Source organism: Gasterosteus aculeatus, chromosome 20, assembly GCF_964276395.1.
Source record: "Gasterosteus aculeatus chromosome 20, fGasAcu3.hap1.1, whole genome shotgun sequence".
Lineage (NCBI taxonomy): Eukaryota > Metazoa > Chordata > Actinopteri > Perciformes > Gasterosteidae > Gasterosteus > Gasterosteus aculeatus.
The window spans coordinates 11,794,971-11,816,532 of NC_135707.1; the positions used below are offsets into that span (position 1 = coordinate 11,794,971).

General features: G+C 47.2%; 1 protein-coding gene across 21 annotated transcripts; it reads left to right on the forward strand.

Annotated features, from left to right (window-relative positions):
- The first annotated feature begins 919 nt into the window (after positions 1–919).
- Positions 920–21,329, forward strand: phactr4b (phosphatase and actin regulator 4b). Of its 21 annotated transcripts, none has more exons than XM_078095266.1 (18): positions 1,069–1,162; positions 1,435–1,516; positions 2,065–2,222; positions 5,833–5,946; positions 6,296–6,340; positions 6,433–6,503; positions 11,379–11,549; positions 11,753–11,833; positions 12,605–13,099; positions 14,246–14,590; positions 16,617–17,103; positions 17,486–17,754; positions 17,899–18,097; positions 18,274–18,329; positions 18,706–18,767; positions 18,846–18,983; positions 19,128–19,204; positions 19,820–21,329. In XM_078095266.1, the coding sequence occupies exons 7-18, from the start codon at positions 11,408–11,410 to the stop codon at positions 19,833–19,835; spliced, it is 2,367 nt and encodes a 788-aa protein (XP_077951392.1). In that variant the 5' UTR covers positions 1,069–1,162; positions 1,435–1,516; positions 2,065–2,222; positions 5,833–5,946; positions 6,296–6,340; positions 6,433–6,503; positions 11,379–11,407; the 3' UTR covers positions 19,836–21,329. The 21 variants fall into 21 exon arrangements, 20 of the variants coding, with proteins under 20 accessions (XP_077951386.1, XP_077951390.1, XP_040021217.2 ...); XM_078095258.1 differs by lacking the exon at positions 6,433–6,503 and adding an exon at positions 15,518–15,649; XM_040165276.2 differs by lacking the exons at positions 1,069–1,162; positions 6,433–6,503 and adding exons at positions 1,192–1,319; positions 15,518–15,649.
- The last annotated feature ends 233 nt before the right edge of the window (positions 21,330–21,562 follow it).

Here is a 21,562-nt window from a genome sequence, read left to right on the forward strand (position 1 = left end):
GTAGTTGGCCAGCAGATGGCCTCTGGCTTCTAGGAACTCGGCCTATAACACATTTCTAACGCTCACTTCAAACGTTTCGTGTTGATGTTGGGGAACATTTGACAGGCACATTTGTCCTCGTCACCTGAGGACATCACCTTATTTATTACATGCTGTTTTGATTTACGGCTTTAGGAAACTGTCATTTATGTTTATAGGTACTACATGTATCGAAAATACAATAGAAGAGCATAATGTTTGATTTGTTTTGGTTTTCCCCCAATACAACAATCCATAGCATTTACCAATGGTGCTTGATGCTCTAACTATCTGAATGCAAGACTTTTAATGGACTAGTTTGTATATTAGGTGTTGCTATTGTCGTTGGAGCAAAACTTTTCCTACAAAAATTTTATTGTGGCTTCCTAAATGGAAAAACATCACAGCCTTTGTCGGCCCGTTTAGGAAGCTGAGGAAGAGTTCATATGTCTTCATCATGTCAGTGTAATCTACAGCAGTGGTTCTCAAATGGAGGTACGTGTACCCAAATGGGGGACCATGAAGGCACTCTAGAGGGTATTTCTTTTTAAAACAAATTTTAAATTAACATTCAAAAATCCTTTTAAAAATAGTTATTTGATAAATAAATAATACGCTTAAGTTCACAACTTTTTAAAAATGTAATACACTATTCAATTTAATTATCCTAAAAACCCAGTATCTCTGGCTGTCACTTTATAAACTCTAGTTGCGCTGTGTTTTTCTCATTTGATCAAAGTGTAGCTAATGTTGTGCAGTGGATTATAACTGAAGTAGTGGAAGCAGACACTATTATTATTTTTTTAATCCTAAAGGGATGGGATGAGTGATCATCATGTTGAATATAACGGACTGCTCCTCCTCCTCCTCCTCCCCACCCCAGGTCAATGCAATGCCTGGTGGGTACTGGAGTCTTCCCAGCACGGAGAGGAGCCGCGTTCCCGACGCTCACAATGGAGCCACAGCTTCCACCGAGGACTACCGGTACCGAGATGCCCGGCTCGCGATGCTTTCCGGCCGGTGCGTAAAGTGTTTTGGACCCGGCGCTGGAAGAGGGGGGGAAGTGTGAGAGGTGAGGAAATGACCGGGCTGCTATTTTTTTTAAATCGCCTGTGACTGATTCCAAAGGAGCAAGTGATGGAGGGTGAGTCGGGAGAGGAGTGTTTGGTTTGTGACGTCACGGGGGGGAGCAAATTACACCACTGACTGCGTTCTGGAGGGAAGATTTCTCCGCAGACAAAAACAAAAAAAGCCTAAGTTGCGATCCAACTTGGTCCACTCGAAACAAGCCGGCATGACGAGTAAGATCGACGTTTGCAGGGTATCTTGGTTATCTTGCAAATTGTGGGAAGGTTTTTGTGAAATATCTGCTGCCGTTTCCACTGAAACTCCATTTTTCCACCGATCTCCGCACAGGCGTCCGTGCACAACAAAGGATGCGTGAGATCTCCGGGATGTAGATGGTGTCCGTGGATGTTTGTTGGATGCACCCTGAGAGGTTTGTGTGGCCGTGTTTTGTCTTCACGCCTTGTGATGTTGTACAGAGGACGCGTGCGGGCCTCTGGGAACGCTCTCCGTCGCGTGTGTTATTTGCTCTGCAGCCATCAGACAGGGGATGCTGTGGGAAATCGGAGTGGTCACTTTTCAAAAGTGGTCACTTTTCAAATCAAAGCACTTTGAGTTGTAGTAGGGTTTTCCCCGTTAGCGCCGGATTGCAATATACTTTTAAAGATAGAAACAACGTGCTTCAAAGTGGGCTAATAATTAGCTCATTTAAAATGTTGACGTAACGGATATGCGGGATACTTCAAGTGCTACCAGCTTGTTTGTAAAACAAAATAGTGATTACTCTAGATTACAACAGCAGTAAATCCATCCACATGTGTCTTCTGTCTATAATGTATAACTGCATGTGTTACGTACATAAACCTAGCAAAAATGAACCGCGCGGCTTTTATTTTGAAGCGCCGGGCCGGATGTTACGCTGCTCGCTGAGGCACGCGGGGTCTTTTTTTAGTCTTTTTTTTTTTACGCTTCACTCATCAGCATCTCCAGTCTGCTGGTCGCGAGAGCCGCTCGCGGAGAAGAGGGAGCAGGTCCACGCAGGAAGCCTCCGCGCACGGCTTCGCTTTCTGCTCCGGCCGGGAGAGACGACCGCGTCGTCGGATGCTTTTCTCGCGGCGGACCGGACGCGAGCCTCTCGGGTAACTTCACGTCTCGCCTCCGGGGGGAGGAAGCGGTCAAGTAGCGTTATAGAGGAGGTGTAATTTAAAGGCTAATTAGGGCGGTTTGTAGGGGGGCAGAAGATGGAAGACGCGTTACTGCCGGGCCGGTCGTCCTCGCTAGAGAAGATGCGTTCTTGCATCATGGTGACAATTCTGAATGAGGCAGACTGGGAAATTAAAAAAACTATTTTCATGATTAAGACCCTCCTTGTTGACTAAGGAGGGTGGATTTCCTCAATGACGTTATACATAATTAAATGGCATACAGCAATTTATTCACAGAGGAGGCTGACACACTTTATAGAGAAACTTGGATATAAGTGTGTGTGTGTTGTGGTTTTGCTGTTCAAGTGTTCTTCTATTGTATTCATTCTAATGAGTGTCTGCATTAATATCTTATAAACTCTCCCTCTCTTGAACCTGCTCTCTTCTTCCATGCAGCTACACGCACTTGCTCTCCTTTCAGCCACCATCTGCGTAAAAGGCCCTGAAGTACATTTTCTCTTACCAGAAAGAAAATGCTGCCTCATGGCTTGTAGTGTGGCTACTTCCACTTCCCATTGGACCCCCCCCCCCCCCCTGCCCCTTTAATGGACCATTAAGAAGCAACCACCGATGGTTAAGCTGTCAGCTTGGCCTGATTGATTCGGTTAGACCAAAGATGAGACAGATCTGCACCTCCGATTCCTCCAAAGCTCTCAGTCCTCCTCCTCCTCCTCCTAGAAAATATCCGTCTTTACAAGGAGATGCTGAGTGTAAAGTGAGAAAACGTCTGTGCCAGCTGAATGCTCGTTGTGTACGATCCATTACCTTCGGTGTAGTTAACATGCACCGTTTTGCACGATGCTTAGTCGTCCACGGACCGTAGCAGCACTCTGCACACAGCTGATCGGTACTCGGACAAAGAAAAGTTAAGCAAAGGTGAGCCGGGCATTTTGAGCGCCTTGTTTGAGGAGAAAAGAGAAAAAAGAAGAAGTGGGCCACCGGTCCCCGTGGTGGTGAATGATGCTTTTCTGGGGCACGCTGGGTGATGACGCTCACCCAGGCGCCGGATTGGGAACAGACACCCGTGTCCATCTTTTGGAGAGAGGTGCGGAAAACGGTGGCGCTCGGATGCGCGCTGCGCAAAGGTTCAACGCAGAGAGACTGCAGGTCTGACTCGGCCTTTCTCTCCTCCGCCCATCTATCATCGATACCTCTCGATACATGCTTCAGCTGGGGTCACCTGACCCGGCACCTGCTGCCGTTCAATCATCTCTACGCCATCTCAGTGTCACGTGTCACCTTTTTTAAAATTAATTTCTTAAACAAAAGTCTTATGTGTGGATGAAATGATTTTCCCCTCCACTGACTCGGTGGCTTTTGTGCCCAAAAAACCCTTTTTAGCTCTGGCTGGAGAAGCGCGCTGCTATTTACAGATGGCACAACGCAGCCAGCTGCTGCCGCTTCCGCTCCCGTCGCAATTGAATCAGCGCTGCTAGAGTGCGCCGGTGAGGGTGTGTGTGCGCACAGAAGATTATGCGGTCTGCTCTCACATACCTGAACGGAGGGCTCGTGTTCCCCGCTGAGAGCGCGTGTTTTTTTTTGTGTGAAAAGGATGTGGGTGATATAATAGTTTTCGAGGTTATGGGATGAGTAGTGATGGAGGAGGTGGGGAGATAACTTCATAAGCTTCAATGTCGTTCACGTCAGCCATTAGTTGCACGTGTCTTCCTTAATTTGTTCCCCTTCAACACTGTGAAGTGACCCGTCACGTTCACATTGATCAGTTCTGACCGGCAGAAGAGGGTTAACAGCTCGAAGGGGAAGCAGGCTTTCAACATCCTGTTTTTGCGTTTTTAGGCAGGATTATTGGCCCAGTTTTGACGTCCAAATGTCATTATGCGGGCTTCTTCTTTTGATGCGGAAGTTCACCTTTGACCCTTCCGGTAAATTCAGCTGGAAGAAGAACAGGGAGGAATTTCATCAGGCAGTAAATATTTGCATGTGTACACCGTTCCATGTGTTTACACGCCTGTCCGTCCATCACAATGCCGCGCAGTCAGACAGGTGCCACTTCACGACGTGCAAACGGCTGATTCTCCATAACGTGACTCGTCTTGTCAAGGGCCTCCTGATGCCTGGACGCCATCACAGAGTCTGAAGGGGCTTTTGCCCTTATCTTGCCAATCGCTGAAAACAATGTTTGCCCCTGAGACAAGACTGATGCAATTTAGTTAGACCAGTAATTCACCCGTTTATAAGCTACTATGAATTAACTTTCATTGGAAATCCATCGGCACTGTTGAGCAGAGCTGAAGGAGTTTTGTTTTTCTCAGGTCATTTAATTTTTGGTTTCTCATGCAAAGCAAACATCCTTGGTTATTTTTCTCAAAAAGATGTGTTGCTTTGTTTTTATTTATTATTTGAGTGGTCAACTGGTGTGTTTCACAACACCGTGAATTTTTGGGCTGCATCTAGTAAATATTTTAATTTCATGATTTTTTCTTTTTTTTCTTTGTTTAAATGTTCAACCATTTCTATACAGTCCCTGGAAATAGTGTTAAATGCACAGGAGAATTCCTCAGAAGATGTTGCCTAAAAATAACTTAAATACTGAAGTTACAACAATGTGAAACACAGAAAGGAAGCAGCCACTCTAGACGAAAACAATTGGAATCACCATATCAAAAAGGTTGCAGAATGATCTAGCATTCCCTTCGTTCTCTTTTCTCTTTGAATAGCAGACATTGATATTTCCATTTTAGCATGCAACCTGTCCAGTGGGTTCAAGAAAGTAAAAGTCTGCTCATTTTATTTCACGAGAAGCTTTTGTAATGGTGGTTTTAGGTGTGACTGTTCATAACAGCTCCTGTTGGAGTGGAAGCACAGCTGACTGTGTCCCCGCTCTGCTGCTCTGCATCCCGGGACGCCATCAGGCTGCTCTGCCTCTCGCCTTTTTGTCTTTGTATTTCTTTTGTATTTGTAGAGAAAACATTACTTGCTATGGATTTGCTTTGCCAGCTCAGTCAGTAACTACAGCCGTGGCAAAAACATAAAATGCCCACTTCAGAACCTTAAAAGGTGATACTTTGTGGTTGTGAAGTGATGCACTCGGCCAACTAGAGTGTTTAATTACATTACGGAAGTGTGTGGATGAGAGCGTTTTGACTTTTTACCCGTGATTAGTTTGAACGAGGCCCAGTTGGATCCAAAGGCCCGAGCGAATGCCAGCGAGCCGCGAGACTTTAACCCCACATATCAGCGTGACGGAACTGGATTCACTCTAGCATCATTGCCGAGTTTTACTAAACTGCGTTCTGAGATTTGCTTTTACGCCGCAGCTTTATGTTGTGGTTTTTTTTTAAGGCCCTCTTTGTTTTGTGTGCTTCTCTTGAGTGCTTTGTTTCATCTTCAGGTTGAAGCTTTAGACCTTTTTTCACGGCGCCTTGTGGCCCATCAATCACAACTAAAGTCAAGTCTAAATGAGTCTGGCTCACATATGTTGGTCTTATTTGTAGCAACGGTGACGCATTCATTTTTGCTCCTCCGCTTGCTGTTTTTTAAAACTGATTATGAACGAGTCCCCTCTTGTTTTTTCCTTCCTCAGAGGGGTTACGATGGCTGGAGATGCCGTCTTAAACATGCTGGAGACCTGAACAGATACTGACCTACTGCTGCTGAGGACCTCAACCGCCCCGTCCCACCCATGACTTTGTATAATGTATGTCTGCTCCTTTTATATCTTCACACAAATGCACTTTGAATGATACGCGGGTCATTTATGATTAATACAATGATACTTTCTATTAAATGATGAATAACCACAGCAACCACCACCAATACATTTTGGAGGGTTGTTTTGCCTTCATAGAAAAAAACACATTTCAGCTGAAATATTGTTGCAAATTCATGCACAATGATAGAAATACTGTATTTACTTTATTTAGATGTGATTTATTTCAGTTAAATAAAAGTCACCGCATGTGGTCAGTTTGAGATATTTACGTGATATTTACTAGATACTTTTTGGAAGCTCAATTTATTTGATGATTTCAACTGTTGTTTTTCAGGAGCCGTTGATTGGTGTGCCTCAAACTCTGTAATGGAAAACCGTGGTGAGTACCAGGTGTCTTGGGGGGGGGGCGGGTTGGTTAATGCTCATCTTCCTTTCCTCTCCACCGGTGACGGTGTCCGTCTCTGCCACCAGCTACTCGGCCAAACTCCAGCTTCTCAGACTCCGGGCTCCATTGAAGCTTCTGAGGGGACGGTTTCCCGCTGGTCCGTGTGATTCAGTTTCATTGTTTCATTGTTTTCAGCCTGCGGGTCGTCAGTTAACCAGTTCCACTAATGTAAAACTAATGTGACAACAAAAACAGGCAGTTAAAAGGCCCAAATGTTCAAACCCTGAGCCGTCCCTCATCACCCGTCACTTCCATTGGCTTCCAACAATTCTTAGCACTACAAGACTGAAAAGCATCTACAGGTGAGTTAAGAGTGTTGAGTCTCCAATGAAGCAACAGTTAGACATTTTGGGCTGATATGATTCCCTCCTGCTGTGCTGAGCTGAGTAGCTGCTGCTGACAGCTTCACGTTCATCACTCACACACCAGAGTGGTACTGAACTCTTGTCAAGAGAGCGAATCTTCAAAAAAAAACTAGTAGAACAACATACTAAACGTTAGGAAGTAACGTCCTTATTGGTTTTATCCCATGTTCTATGTTCTTAGGATAATATAACATGTGTTAAACCGTCCATAGTCTATTGTAGATGAGACTCGCTGCAGAGATCCATCACTGCCAAGCATCCTCCGTAGGTGCCGTACTCTCCTGAAGTCGGGTGTGTGTGTGCATACTGAAGGAGCCTGGCCCAGTCTCTTATCCAGGTCAGGCCAACAGGTTCTGGGCTCATGCGGATTGGCTCAGCTCTCCCTGGAAGCCGGCCCGGTGTGGAAGTTCTGTATTTGGGGCACAGGGAGAGAAAAGGAACGCTGTCGAACGCACGAGCTTCTCCATCTTTAGAAACAGCCGGAGACGCAGCCAAACGCTCAGAAAGCTCTGATCTACCCGAAGCATAATGACACGGCTCAATGCGCCGAATTCCTCCGAGGGCCGTCGGACAAGGTTTTCTGAAGGCACAGAAACCTCAAAAGGAATCAAAGCTCTAATTCAGGGGTCCAGTCTGCACTCCCTCCTCTCTTCTAGTTTAGAGAAAGATGTCTCCTTCTTTCCTCCCCCCCCCCCCCCCCCCTCTCTCTCTCTTTTAGCCCCAAACAGGACAGCTCTCCTTGCCAGACATGTTTCAAAGTCATGCTAAGCCTCCCTGACTGTTCAAATTGTGATAAGAGAGTTTGCAATGTACATAACATGGTAGAAGGGTGAGCGGCATGACAAAACTGCCTCTTTCAGATCTAAAAAAACACTATTCTCGGCGTAATATTAGCATGCAATTCATGCTGGCATAGCAACAGCAACAGAACGATTGACTTGTGATCCATTATTCTTTTAAAAAAAAAAAACTTACTGCACACATTTGGCTGCTGGATCGATTTGGTTTTGGTCTGATTTCCTTCAGCTCTATCTTTGCTTGTCGAGTTAGATGCATAAGTGGCTTGTACAGGAACTGTTACAGCTCCTAGAAAATACCGACGCCTATGTGTGAGGCAGATGATTGTTTTCTTGGCTTTGTGTTCCAGTGTTTCTGGATCACAGTGTTAAAAGTCCATGTTCTCCACGTTCAACCCGCCGCTCCCCCCCAGCGTGCATTGCATTGGACGTGCATTATTGGATGCACGGGCGGCACCACATGCCGCAGCTCACACGTTGGATTGAAAACACAACATGTCTCTCCCAGGAATGGCAGGCATCTCTCGGTGAAGGCTGACCTGTGCTGCGAGCCAAGGAGGGAGGCTCAGTGAGCAAAGGGGGAGTGGGAGTCCAACTCCTGGAGGGAGGGAAGGTCTTAAGGAGATTGCAGGAGGGAGGGACGAGGGGAGGACCGAGCTGAAAGGCGCAGAGGACGGATAGGCAAGAGAAACGCAGCGAGAAAAGAGAAAAGCCGAGGTAGAACCAGGGGACTTTTTGTTGAGGAAGGAGGAACGAAGGCAGGTGCAGCGGTCCAGCGTTGCGTGCGCATTTCTGGGTGCAGGACAGGTAGAGGCCCCGTAGGGGGCTAGATCATGGGACAGAGCCTTCGTGTGGAGACCCCAGCTCAGGACCCACAACAACACAACAATGGCGGTGAGTTTGTGGACTCACTCACGCACTCTGTGTGTATTCTGCGCTGCTCTGCATTCCTCAACCGCAACAAAGTTTTTTTTATTTTTTTTTGATGAATCAAAGCACAGAGGGGAGATTCGAGTGGGAGTTTGTATAATGAAGTTTGCACAGTCTCCTTTCTCTCAGCCCCCTCCTTCACTTTCACCACCACAAGGAATGTTAAATCACTGGGATCATGTGGATGAATCTCAGCTGTGTTCCTACACACTCGCGTGTAGTGATTTCCTGATGTTACGGCGCGCAGGAGCGCTGTTTTCTCCGTCAATTTAGAAATCAAACATTTTAATCCAGGGGATTATTAGAAACAGCATTGTAGACATTTTGAGTTTTGGAAAATCTCTTTAACTTTTCTCACTTTGGATTGAGTGTAAAACCGACAGATATAAGTCACCTTTAATCATAGATGTTGCGTTTAGCAGAAAGTAGTGAATATGTCGTACAGATTCAAACATTGCTCACCTTAAACAGCAGCCCAGATGGTATTCATTCAACTACTGTTACGGTACCATTGGGTTGTACATGATGTTAGAGCAAAAAGATCCCACAAAAAGAAAACTATTCTGTTTTATAACCTCTTTGTGTGCTGACCGCTAAATAGATTAAACTTCACCATCTGACCTGGCGGTTGTTTGGCTTATGAGGTCGGACGTATTTCCCAACCGTCGGGCCGGTGGAAGGTGGCGTCTTATGTAAGCGATCAGGATGCCTCGGGTTGCGGATCGGCTAAAGAGCCGGTGCCCACCTGACCAGACCCGCCATGACTCATGGCCCCAGGATGAGGGAACGTCAGCGGAACACACACACACGCACACACACGCACACCCCCCATGTTTCCTGACTGGTTCCTTATCTTGGCACAGCTCCGGTTTACAGAGCGTGACGACTAAAAATTTGGTTTCCGTCCTTGTTGTGGTAAGGAAATAGGTTTTTATATCATGGAGATGTTTAAGGGTCAGACTATGAATTGGCTCCAATGCGTTGCACCTTTAATGAACCGGCTGTGGGAGCTTTGAGGGGAAGAGGTTGTCTTTGTTCTCGGTCACAGAATCAGGGTGGAGGGCTGTTTCCTCCCCGTGTTTCCAGCCCCCCCCCCCCCCCCCCCCCTCCTCCTCCTCCACTCCGGTACTTTTTCTCTCTTTTTGTTCTTTTTTCCCCCCATTTACTCCCACAGTCACACACAGTTGTGGTGCCACCACACACCACCACACTACAGCTGAAACTATGTTGGGATAGTTTTGCGCTGTATCTGTGAGGAATAGTCAGCTCTCTTGAATGTGATAACTAACTGTTGGATGTGCTGTACTTTTCTTCTGTGTGGATCGCCGTGTTTTTTACAATCGGGCATCGCTGGCTATCGAACACGCCTGGAGGAAGTGGCAAGTCGGCTGTTTCCAACAGATGCCCGCTGCTTCACTGCCTTCAGCCGAGCCGCCGCGTCACAGGCTCCTCTGAGAACCTCGGCTCTGGATCACAAGCTGCCTTGAGCGATGCTTGATCTGAATCCTCAGCTTCCCGCCTCGCCAAGATAAGCTGCATTTCCGCGTTGCGGACACGCCCCTCGAACCCGAGGCCTCGGCGCTGTAGTTTCCAACGTCTCGCCGCGGCGGTCTGTTGGGACACACGGGACAGAATTTTTCTAGGTTGTTTTCCAATGACCTGCTGCTTCAAAGCCCGCCACCACGGAAGCTGGACGCCTAAGAACCGTCTCCCAGGTAGAGCAGTGCGTGTTTTTAGAAAGGCCTGTCGACATTTTTACTTCTCAGGACGCGGCGTGCTTCAATCTTCACTGTTACGGTTTCAACTGTGAACCAGGACGTTGTGCCGACGGTCGAGCTTTTAAGCACTTTGTAAGCATTGGGTTCACATCTTACCCCGCGAGCAGCATTGGGGGACCCGTGTGGAGCAGCGGGTTAAAGACTCATGGTCCTTCAGCTTCTGCAAAACTGGTTTGAATCCCGTGTCCGGCGCCCTCCACCATGCTAAAAATGTCACTTAGCGAGATACCATTACTCTGCGAGCTGCAGGGCTGCTGGTTCGTAGCAAACTCTGACCTCCCTGCTGAGTGTGCTGTGTGTGTGAGTCTGTTTCCCCCCAGGATTGACATTTTTGTTATTATTTCCCCAATTTGCTGATTGAACTGCTGTGTATCCTGCACCAGCACTGCAGGTATTTGTATGTGTACAACACGCCCTATTGTTGCAGGGACATCCTGTGTGTGCACGGCACTGGATGTTTTAAACTCGGACCCCCCGTTTTCTCTCCACTGGTAAATATTATGTCTGCTGAGTACAGCAGCTGCAGCCTTGGGGGAACTAATGTTTAAACTCTCCGAGCTCAGCACGCTGTCAGTCAGTCGCCTAACCCCAGTATATTTAACCGTGACTGCAGAACGCCATTTAATTGACTTATTTCAGCCTTAATGGCATCTCACAACAATCTGTGTCCTTTTGAAACGCTGTCACTTCTCGATTGTGGCCTGCATGCCCACAAACCGCACTCTGCTGCCGAATAGCTGCTTCCGTGTTTGAGCCTCGCCACAGAGGCAGCGAGGGCTGCGCGGCTGATAAGAGGCCTCGTCGCCATCCAGCCAAGGAATGTGAGCGCTTGACAGTGAGAAACCTTCTGGCTCAGAGCCGGCGTCAGACCTCTCGTGTTAACTGTGGACGTGTGGAGGAGTCCACAGGCTCTCAGCATCACCCTGCCAGAGCACTCCCAGTCCCCAGGAAGTAACGGCTACAGATGATATCAGCCTCTGTGAGCACGGCCCACTTTACAAAGGCAGCAGATGAGCTCAGCCTGCTGACGGGAGGAGGCTCTTTATTTTCCACGCTCCTGCGTTCAGTGTGATTCACATGGAATCTGCTTCTTTCGTGTTAGATGATGACGCTGAGGAGCACCACAGCACCATGGTGGGAGAGGGGGGCAACACGGGGGACAGCACCCCTCCCCCGAAGCGCAAGGGCAAGTTCTCCACCATCGGCAAGATCTTCAAGCCGTGGAAGTGGCGGAAGAAGAAAAGCAGCGACAGTTTCAAGGAAACTTCGGAAGGTTGGTGGCTCCTTTCTCCTGGTGGTCCCATCAGCTGCATTCAGCTCAAAACTCAGGCCCCAATGGCGCTCCGCGTGTTTTCAGTGCACCTACAAGGAGCCGCTAGCAAAATATCCTGTAGAGGAGGGGTCTCTGAACTTGTGTAAACCGTTTTGTTGAAAAAGATCAAACTGTGTAACGTCAATTCTCTTTATCGACGGCAGAACTGGAGAGGAAGATGTCGACGAGGCGGACGCGGCAGGAGCTTATAGAACAGGGGGTGCTGAAGGAGGTCCCGGACAACGGTAAGAGGGCTAGTGTGATACATCTATATTTGACAGGCAGACGTGTCACCAGCACGCAATGGGAGGAATACTGCCCCCCCCCCTAACCAGCAGGCGTCTGAACCAATTTACTTTCACCTTGCTGTTTTTAAAATTAGTGTAACATCTTTTTAAGCTCTCCACCGCCGCTCTCCAGAGCTGAGGAAAAGTGGAACAAATTGGGCCCTGCAGCAAAGTGGCTTTGAAGGGGGTGTGTGATGCGGCCCCCGCCGCCCATTTATTAAACCTACAGCTGCTCCTTCATCACACAACAAACACTCAGGGTCCCTTCTTTGTTTCACTGTGGAAGCGGCTGCAGCCAAATATTACTTTCATTGTAGATTAATCTGCTTATTCAAAATGTCAGAAAATAGTGCCGATCACATTATATTGATCAGGGAGTAGTAAGTAAGTAACCAGATCTAGAATCAATGGATAAAAAGAAAAATTGTGTAGGTAAGTACATCAGAGAAGATCAATCAATCATCTGATCTGAGAAGCCAGAAGCAACAGATATCTGATATATTTTTGTTATTATGGATCAATTTCCTGGTGTTTCATCACATTTGTTGTTTTACATTTAGCTTGTAGAGTGAGGGAACATTAAAATCCCCAAATATCCTTCAACAAAGACATTGGCATTATGAAACATTTTCAATAAATATTTTGTGTTTCTGGCTCTTTTGTTTTCTCGAGGAAATACCTGTTGCTGCTAGTGCTTCCATACCACATGCGTCTTTGTATCTTTTCTAGATGCAGACACACACAAGCAGAAGCAGCTCTACGTGAAGAACGGCCACACGCTGCCCGTGAGCGCCGGGGGCGGAGAGGGCGGCGGCGGCGGCAGGAGTCCATGCAATCAGGGCAAACTCCCTTCGGAGTCAGACTTTAGGATTAGCCCAGCCTGGCTCGCGCAGCAAGACGACCCGAGGGGTCGCTCTCCCTCCGACGGAGACCGCCGGCCAGCCCCGGGGTCCCGGGGCGCGGGGCCGCACGAAGACCCGCGAAGAAGCGCAGGGGTGGGCTCGCGGGCGCATGCCGAGGGCGAGTGGAAGCCCAACGCGGTCCGGCAGGGCCAGGTGGAGGACTGCCGACGTGGGGGGCGGCTCCACCCCGAGGACGGGCAGAAGAGGCCCGGGCTGCAGAAGGCCCCGTCGGAGGACGGCAGGAGGAGTCGACCCGCGGAGGCGGACTGGAAGCCCACGCTCCCTCGGCACGCCTCCGCGGAGGAGGGAAGGGCCCGCCGAGGTCAGTGTTTGCGAGGTTTTGAAAAGCAGCGATCATGAGGTCAATGGAGGGAGTTCATCTTCACCATCTTCATACCTTTCTGAAGACGGCGTGCGATTCATCCGTCTCACGTATTCTCTTACCGACCCCTGCTGTCACTCTTCTGCTTCCGTGCCGTCCTCCCAGATATAGACGGGCTCCTGTCGGCTCCCAGAGGCCCTGCTCCAGCTACGCTTCTTATTCAGGAGCGTGAGGGAATAGCGTGTCCTCTCTTCTCCCAATTAATGTGGCACGATCACTACACCCATTATTTCCCTTTAACGCTAGCACTGTCAGTTGAGTGTTAATTGGTTACATTTCTTTAAAACGTTACATTTTAAAGAAATAATCATGTTTTCTGCTGTTTTTTAGATCTCGGTACACTTCTATTTTTTACCACAGTGTGCAAAAGTATGCCGGTGAGAGGAAACCTGAATGACCCACATGTGGGGCACAGGTTTTAATGACAGAATTAAAAAATAATACAGGAAATGTAATGTAGAACCACTGTGAAACGAGAACTCTTTCTGTTGACACACTGACAGATCAACGGATATTTTCACCAGCTTTCCCTCATCTGTACCGTCTCTGTCTCACCTTTTGTATTTTCCTTTTTTCTTTCTCTCTCCGATGCTTCTTTTCATCTCCCACTCGTCTTCTATCTTTATGACATCTCCTACTTTCTGTCCTCTCTCTCGCTCTCCCTCTTTTCTTTCCTCCGTATTATTTCCTCTCTGGTTGTTTGACATCCCGGTGATAAGGCCTCGTCTGTAAATAAATAACCCTGAACTGCAGAGTTGCAGCTCTGGGGAACGGCGTGGGAGCCGTGTCAGCAGCGTGGGGGGCTGCTGTGGGGTGGGCAGTGGGAGGTGGGTCTCTGGTGGTAATTGCAGCCGCCCACTCTGTTTATCCTCACTGCTGATCCCCAGATAATTCAATTCTCAAACAAGTGCTATCGCAGAGAGTGGCTCCCTGCTCGGTCCATGCACACATTTATAGCCGTGTAGAAAAGTAATAATGAGATGTCGCGAATTGAATAAAGGTGTACACCCTTTTTTAACAATGTCTCATCATCATGGAGAACTGTTTTAGAACTTTTTATTAATCCTGATATTGTGTTTCTCGCAGAGTCAGAGAGCCATTTTGTCCCCGACGTAGAAGCCTTGCGGGACACCTTGCGGGAACCTCTGCCGCCTAAACAGTCCGTCATGCCTCCAAAATGGCTGATGACATCCACCCCTGAACCGGGCAGCAAGGGTCCACCTCGCACGCCGTCCAACCACCACACAAACCAGTACTGCTCTCCCTCCGCCCCTCCGGCTGCGGCGCCCAAACCCGTTCGCTCCGTCTCCTCTGCGGGTGCGTCCACTCAGCTGTCGTCATGCGCGGGCCCGACCTCCACCTCCCACGGCACCAAGCAGCCCCCTGTGCCTCCACCCAAGCCTGTGAACAGGGGCAATGCCCCCATGCTCGGTAAGTTGTACTTCATAGATGCAGGGTATTTTTTTTTGTTTGGAGGCAATGGTGGTTATTGACGTGATCACGTGCCGTGTGCATTATGGACACTTGTATTCTGCTCATTTAGCATGCAAGGTTCCCCTTAGTGAGTAGTGCAATATGTACACGTTTGTGAGTCAGCCCTCAAAACAGCTTGACACACACACACACACACACGCACAAACCGCTCGAGAAACTTTTCCCCAGCTAATGACTTCTTACGCCTGGACTATCTTAGCTGCTAATTTTAACCCCTTCATTTTACACTCTGAAGCTCACAGGGACCCGAGTGGCTCTGCGGAGCTGCTCGCTCAGACGTACTGTATCTGTGCTTGTTGGTGGTTTACTGTGGGGTTGGTCTCACGGGGGAAATTGGCTTTGGGAAGCGCTGTGTTATTGATTTCTTTGGCTTATCAGTAGACCTGATGAGTTTTGTTACTTAAAAAATGTGTGCACTAATAACAATAAGTGGCAAGTCAAATGGGGAAAGATTTGTTGTCACTTCCAGCTACATTGGTTTTCCCCTTCAAGGTTGCAGAGTTGCAACCAACTGAAACCTTTTGTGTCAACGGTGAACGAGAAGTGAGAACTCCGGTGATCGCACTGAATGCTTCGCACTGAACGAAGCCAGGCTGGCTGTTTCCCCCTGCTCGCAGTGTTTAGGCCAGGCTTAGCTAGCAGCTCCATACTGAACCGACACAAATGAGTGTGGCCTCGGTCTTCTCTGGTGACTCCTGGCAAGAAATTTAAATATGATACTTTTTTTTTTTCCTTTTCCAATATGATGACAGGATAATGAGAACACCCCTCCTTAATAACACACTCTACAATCACACAGAGTGCCACCGTGCATCTGCATTAATTAAACACTGCAGCTGAAGGCCTCCGTCTCCTCCCTGTTAGTCTCAGCCCTGCAGGGGGGGGAGAACGCTCAGCTTCCGCTCTACTGGTCCTGCTGGAAGCGAGAGTGCGACTATGACGTCTACCTGTCCCTGCCCGTCTACCTGTGCCGGCGGGCCGGAGGCCTGCGCTCAGGTAAAAGGACGCGCTCTGGGATCTCCGTGGCCACGTCGCTGGTGTCGGTGTCTCCTTCAGAGTCTGCGTTCTCGACGGTGTCGCCTCTTTTCTCGCTGCCAGCATATTTCCCCTCGCAATGCCTTTTTCGGTGGTATATAATGGCCGCATGCACATGATGAGCTGATGATGAGTGTGCTCGGGGCTTTGTGTACATGAGAGGAAACCTCTGTGTTGGTGAACAGTTGTTCAAATGTGTTTATTGTCGTACTCTCTTAATTTGCATGTGAATGGGGGGGAAGTCTTTGGCAGGTTCCAGTTGTGGCCTGCAATGCATCAAGTGCATCATTACTGCTCAACTGGGATGGATGGGTGGGTGGATATGAATGGAGGGGCCAAAGAGTTGTAACATAAGGGCGTGACTTCCTTTTGAGTGGGAGATGATCAGTGTGATCTACTGCACTCACTGATCTCCTATTATGTCTCAGTAGCATGGCTCTTAACACTGTTATTGGCTTTAAGGCTTTTCTACAGTTTTAAGCATTCTCTTGCTCTTAAACTAATGTGCATGCAAGTAGCTTTTTAAGGGGCTTTTTGCGCTGCAAAGATGCTAATAAACAAAGTTTACCAGCAGGTTAAGCTGGCTGTGTAGAGCATGTCAGCTGTATGTATCTTCTCCGTCTCTGTGGCCCGGGGCACATGTTGCACACTGGTTTGTGGAGGCAGTGCGTGCACTCATGTTCACTCAGTCATGTGATCCGACACACTGTATGCACACAACAATGTTCAGTCGCACGTGTAATCCCACTATTTATATTTGTTCATGTTGGGTGCATTGCACATGTACAGCTGATGCATGTGCACTCATGTGTCAGCAAACAAACTGGATGGGAAAAAGAGAGCACAGAGAGCTGGCGACTCACTCACAGACCTAAGCTATTTTATTGGGCATTATGATGAGATGTTTTAATTATTTTTCTATTTGCAGGGGACTTCAACCAAGCCGCCGGAGGAGCTGGTCTGGTTCCAGCCAAACCTTCTCCGCCCATGCCCCCTAAGAGGACCACCCCGGTAACCAAGCGCTGCACGGAGGACTCGAGCCATCCCATCAACCCCTCACCGCTGTCTCTGGATGACCACAGCAACCTGCACGTGGGCTTTCAGCTGCCTCCCCCTCCTCCCTCCCCTCCCCGCCAACACATACACACCCACCACCTGCACCATCAGCACTCCTACCCCCACCCTCTGCCCCAGCCAATACCAATGCTGTTTGACCCGCCGAGCCCGACCAGTGGGTCTCCTCAGCGCCCGGCGCCCGTCCCGCTCCACATCATGATCCAGCGAGCCCTGTCGAGTCCCGGTCCGGCTCAGCCTCATCCAGACGGGTCACAGCGTGCGCACACACTGCTCTTTGAAACTCCTCCGGACTATCAAAGCGGTCGCCCACTTCCTGTCAGCATCCAACCATTAAAACTGTGAGTCACTGAATTCATGATGGGAGAACTTTTGTCATGCAAATCACACGGTTTCATGACAAAGCGGGCAGGTGCAGAAGAAATTCAAGGGTTCTTCCTTTGTGAGATCCGGCTTTGCATCCGGCCATCAGCGGCCTGGAGCAAATATTATATTATATTATAATATAAATAATATGTGATCATTACAAAATACGGTCTAGCTAGAAGGATCAGGGTCATATGGCTCCAGCCAGTGCTAAAGTACATTCTTTTGAGGGTTGGAGACATTTTCATTTTGGGGAAACCATATTAAAACTTTAGTCTTTTTAAAAGTGCAAAGAATGAGTTAAATTCACAAAAGGATGCGTTATTTGTATCCATGATGCGTTTGTATTTCCATTAGATCTGAAGATGACTACTCGGAGGAGGAAGATGACGAGGAAGAGGAGGAGTACGATGGGGAGATCCCTCAGCCGGAGCTGGAGCCACGGAGTCGCAGATGCTTCGTTGGAGACGCCGGCATATCCGTCATTCCGGGGGGAAATAGTAGTGAGGAGGAAGAGGAGGAGGAAGACGATGAAGAAGGAGGAGTGCGTGGGGAGGACAGCGACTCAGACGGTCCTGTGCTTTATAAAGATGAAGACTCGGAGGAGGAGGATGAGCCCCCACTTAGTAAGCATAACTGCATGTCATAAACATATGTAAACATATTTATATATATACATATGTACACATATATTTTTAAAACTTCTGTAAAACCCGGATTTTCCCCGGATCCTTCCCACCTGACCGCATCTCTGCTCGGCTTCTGTCCAGGCGCCCTGGCCAGCAGGGTCAAGAGGAAGGACACCTTGGCCCTGAAGCTGAGCGGCCGTCCCTGTGCCCCGGACAGGGACCGCTTCATCCATGAGAGGAGCAGCAGAGACAACCAGCCGCCAGGACAGACGGGCCTCACCTGGCAGAGCCGGGAGCAGTGGGAGGCCATCCGCACACAGATCGGCACTGCACTCACCAGGTAAAGAGCGGCGTCATCGCACCACCGGGCAGAATGTAGATTCCTTTCAACAGACAGTGCGCGTGTCTGTTTACGAAAGAAATTCTTAGATCTTTGTCCTACTTACTGCCTGAATGACGAAGCGATGGAACCGTGTAAAAATAGTTTCCTACTCTCTTTTTTTCCCCTCAATTAAGGCGCCTTAGCCAGAGACCAACTGCTGAGGAGCTCGAGCAAAGAAACATCCTTCAGCGTTAGTATCCAAGCTTTCTTTCCCTTTGCCGTTGTAATAATGCCCTCACTCAGATGCTTTAGTTTTGAGTCTGCTGCTCTTTTGCTTGTTTGGTCGAATTGTTTTTATTGTATTGCAGCTTTGTTCATGAATTGCTTTTGTTTATGTACAAAAATGTACACATTTAAACCAGCTCAGTGTTTTAAGGAATACTAGTTTATAAATGAACTGATGAGCAATAATTTCAGATTGAAAAGACATTCAAAACACAGACTACATTTGACTATCTAATTTTAGAAACTCTTTTTATCTTTAGTGCATGTCAAGTCTGGCTTTCACGCAGAATCTAAATAAAGCTCTGCTAGTGTTTTTTTTCCCTTCCCTCTCTTTTATTCAGCCAGAAATCAGGCCGACAGACAAGCTGAGGTTAGAGAGATCAAGAGGAGGCTGACCAGGAAGGTGAGCCAACACATCCACAGCACAGGTCCAAGTTCCAACCCATTGGCTGGATATTAAAGTGACATCTCTTTATTGCAGCTGAGTCAAAGACCCACGGTTGCTGAACTACAGGCAAGGAAGATCCTGCGGTTCCACGAGTACGTGGAAGTCACGGACGCCCAAGACTACGACCGGAGGGCAGACAAGCCGTGGACGAAGCTCACTCCTGCTGACAAGGTGCTCATTCCGTTTGCCGAGTAGAGCGAGCGCCTGACAACCTCGATGACTCTTGCAGCAGTGGATTGTGGTTTCACGTAATAATAATATTATGGGTGACGTTTAAGCTTCAAGGGTCTCTCTCTTTCCTCTTGATTTATCCAGGCGGCCATCCGGAAGGAGCTCAACGATTACAAGAGCACTGAGATGGAGGTCCACGAAGAGAGCAGAATCTACACCAGGTACGCATTTTATCCTCGAGATCTCAGTTGTGGTTGATTTGGCGAGACGCTTGGTTGCCGTGGTAACCGCAAGTACCGTTTAATTTGATAGCGAATATTCTGTGTGCAGAAGCGCAACAGAAGAGCAAGAGGCGCATCTTTTTACAAACGAGCATTAAAGTCATCGGTTTTTAATAAAGAATTCATTTAATTATTGACTTCAATGACACACTGTTTATGGCAAATAGCTTTTCCCACAGCAGGGGAAGAGAAAGAAGGTTGATATCTTGCATCTTCATCTATTATTTTACTTGGGACTGTTTCTTCTTGTTTCAATAACAGCTGTCATCTCATCCTGAAATATGCAGGAAATATCTTTTTTCTCTTTGTCTTGTCAAGTAAGGATTACTCACAGCGTCCAACACTTACGACAAATACTTGCCGTTTCCGGGGAACACTTCATAATAAAGTGGATGATATGCATGTGTCGTGTGAATCCCTTGAAAGCAAAGGGAATCCAGAATGAGTCAAAAAGGATAAAAACTGCTTTATTAAATTGTATTTGAACCTTAAGGATTGTAACTTTAAACAAGACTATGAACGTCTGTTCGTGCCTCATCTCTATGTTTTGTTTAGGTTTCATCGGCCTTAGACCTCCGCCCACACTCCTTCACGGATAATGAAGCACTTAAAATCTCTGCGTCGCCAGAAGCTGCTTTCCATGCGGACGGATGGCAGTTTTACGTCTCCCGAATGTACTGTACAGATTATCAGAGGACGCCTGGAACTGAAAATGCCTCCCGCTTGCCCTCCATCGCCCTCCCACTACATTGCTTTTACTAAAATGAGGTGGTGAGGACCAGATGCAGTATTTCTCCCGGAGAACAGGGGAAGCCACGTGCCAATGAGGTGGGGAAGTGGCGGCGGACCTACCGGGCCGCCTGTCACTCTGCTGGATGTGGTCCCCCTCAGGGACTTGGATCTAGTGACGACCTTCAATGCGGCCTCATTCTGTGTTGCCTTTTTTCTTCTTAACTGTATATGAAAAGCTAATTCATCCCGTTAATGTAATAACACACAATAATAGTAATAATATGATGACTTATAATACTCCAGACAGTAATAATAGATAACAGACAGCAGCTAGAGCAGACTGGAGGATGAAGACTGGGATATTCTGTTATAGGACTGGACATCTCTGGGATATTATGTGTTTTATATCAATTGTGTACAGACTGCTATTGTTATATCTTAGAAGGAAATCTGGAAAGATCTAATTACAAAATATTCTGTAATGCACAACAATATTTTATATTGTAATTTTGATTACATGAGTAGTGACAGCTTTTATTTGAACTTGTTTTGCTTGCCTGTATTTATGGTTGTGATGTGAGGTGGCCATATAAGCATCAATGTCGATATAGAAAATGGGTGCAGGTCAGGAGGCTTGTTGGTGTTTTTATGTGTGCCAACATACCCAATGCCAAGAACTTATAGGATACTGATTTTCATATCACTAATTTCTGCAATCCACTGCATGAGCCAACACAGATTCCAATGCGATGGATCTGGATAATCTCTCCATTTATACTTTTTTTTAATGAGTTTTTGTACTTCCCTTTAATGATCAACATGCAATGCATTCTGTAACCATTTTGAATAAGGTCATGCTGCTAGTGTCTATACTTGGAGTGAAATGTAAGTTGCTGTGCTTGTAGATCAGGGATTTATAAAAAAGATTTAAAAATGTATAAACGGTCAACAGGGAGTCATTTTGGCTGCAACCTTTTGAAACAGAAGCAGAAGTGTTTTCTCTTGTATTGTTGTCTGGCCAGTAGCTTACAGAGTTCTCTATGATGTGTACAGGTTGGTATAGGTTTAACTAACGTTGTATATATCTTGTCTTCCTTTCATTTGAAAAGAAATTTCAACTATAAAAGTATTATAGGTTGCTATTTTTTTAAGCACAGAATATTAGTTCATGATTAAATGCTACAAGAATGGGAATATGAAAGTGTCCCTTTTCTGTTAAAACTGAGTTCCTTTTTAATTGAATGTGGAATTGTACGGACTGACTTTTTTCTGTTTGATTGTAAATAGTCACCTCTGGATCTAATTAAAAATCTTACAATTCCTTGAACATTGAGCAATCCTCTGAGACTGGCTTTTTAATTAATCTGAGTCTTACCTATTGTTGAGCTTAAGAGACATTTTCCATCCATCCATCCATTATTTTATAGTCACAAGATTATTCGAGCTAAGGAAACTTTTGAACTTTTAAAATTAAAATATGATACTCCAGTGACACCTTGTGGCACGGTATGTTTGACTTTCACTCTGAGGAGCTAAACCTGGAGATAGTGTTTAAGGCGAAATCTA

Bases quoted from the DNA above. Each gene is read 5' to 3' on its own strand.
- phactr4b (XM_040165273.2), top strand. From the start codon at position 8,402: ATGGGACAGAGCCTTCGTGTGGAGACCCCAGCTCAGGACCCACAACAA. The intron at 8,463-11,378 runs GTGAGTTTGTGG...CTTTCGTGTTAG, and splicing joins ACAACAACACAACAATGGCG to ATGATGACGCTGAGGAGCAC. The intron at 17,755-17,898 runs GTAAGCATAACT...GCTTCTGTCCAG, and splicing joins GGAGGATGAGCCCCCACTTA to GCGCCCTGGCCAGCAGGGTC.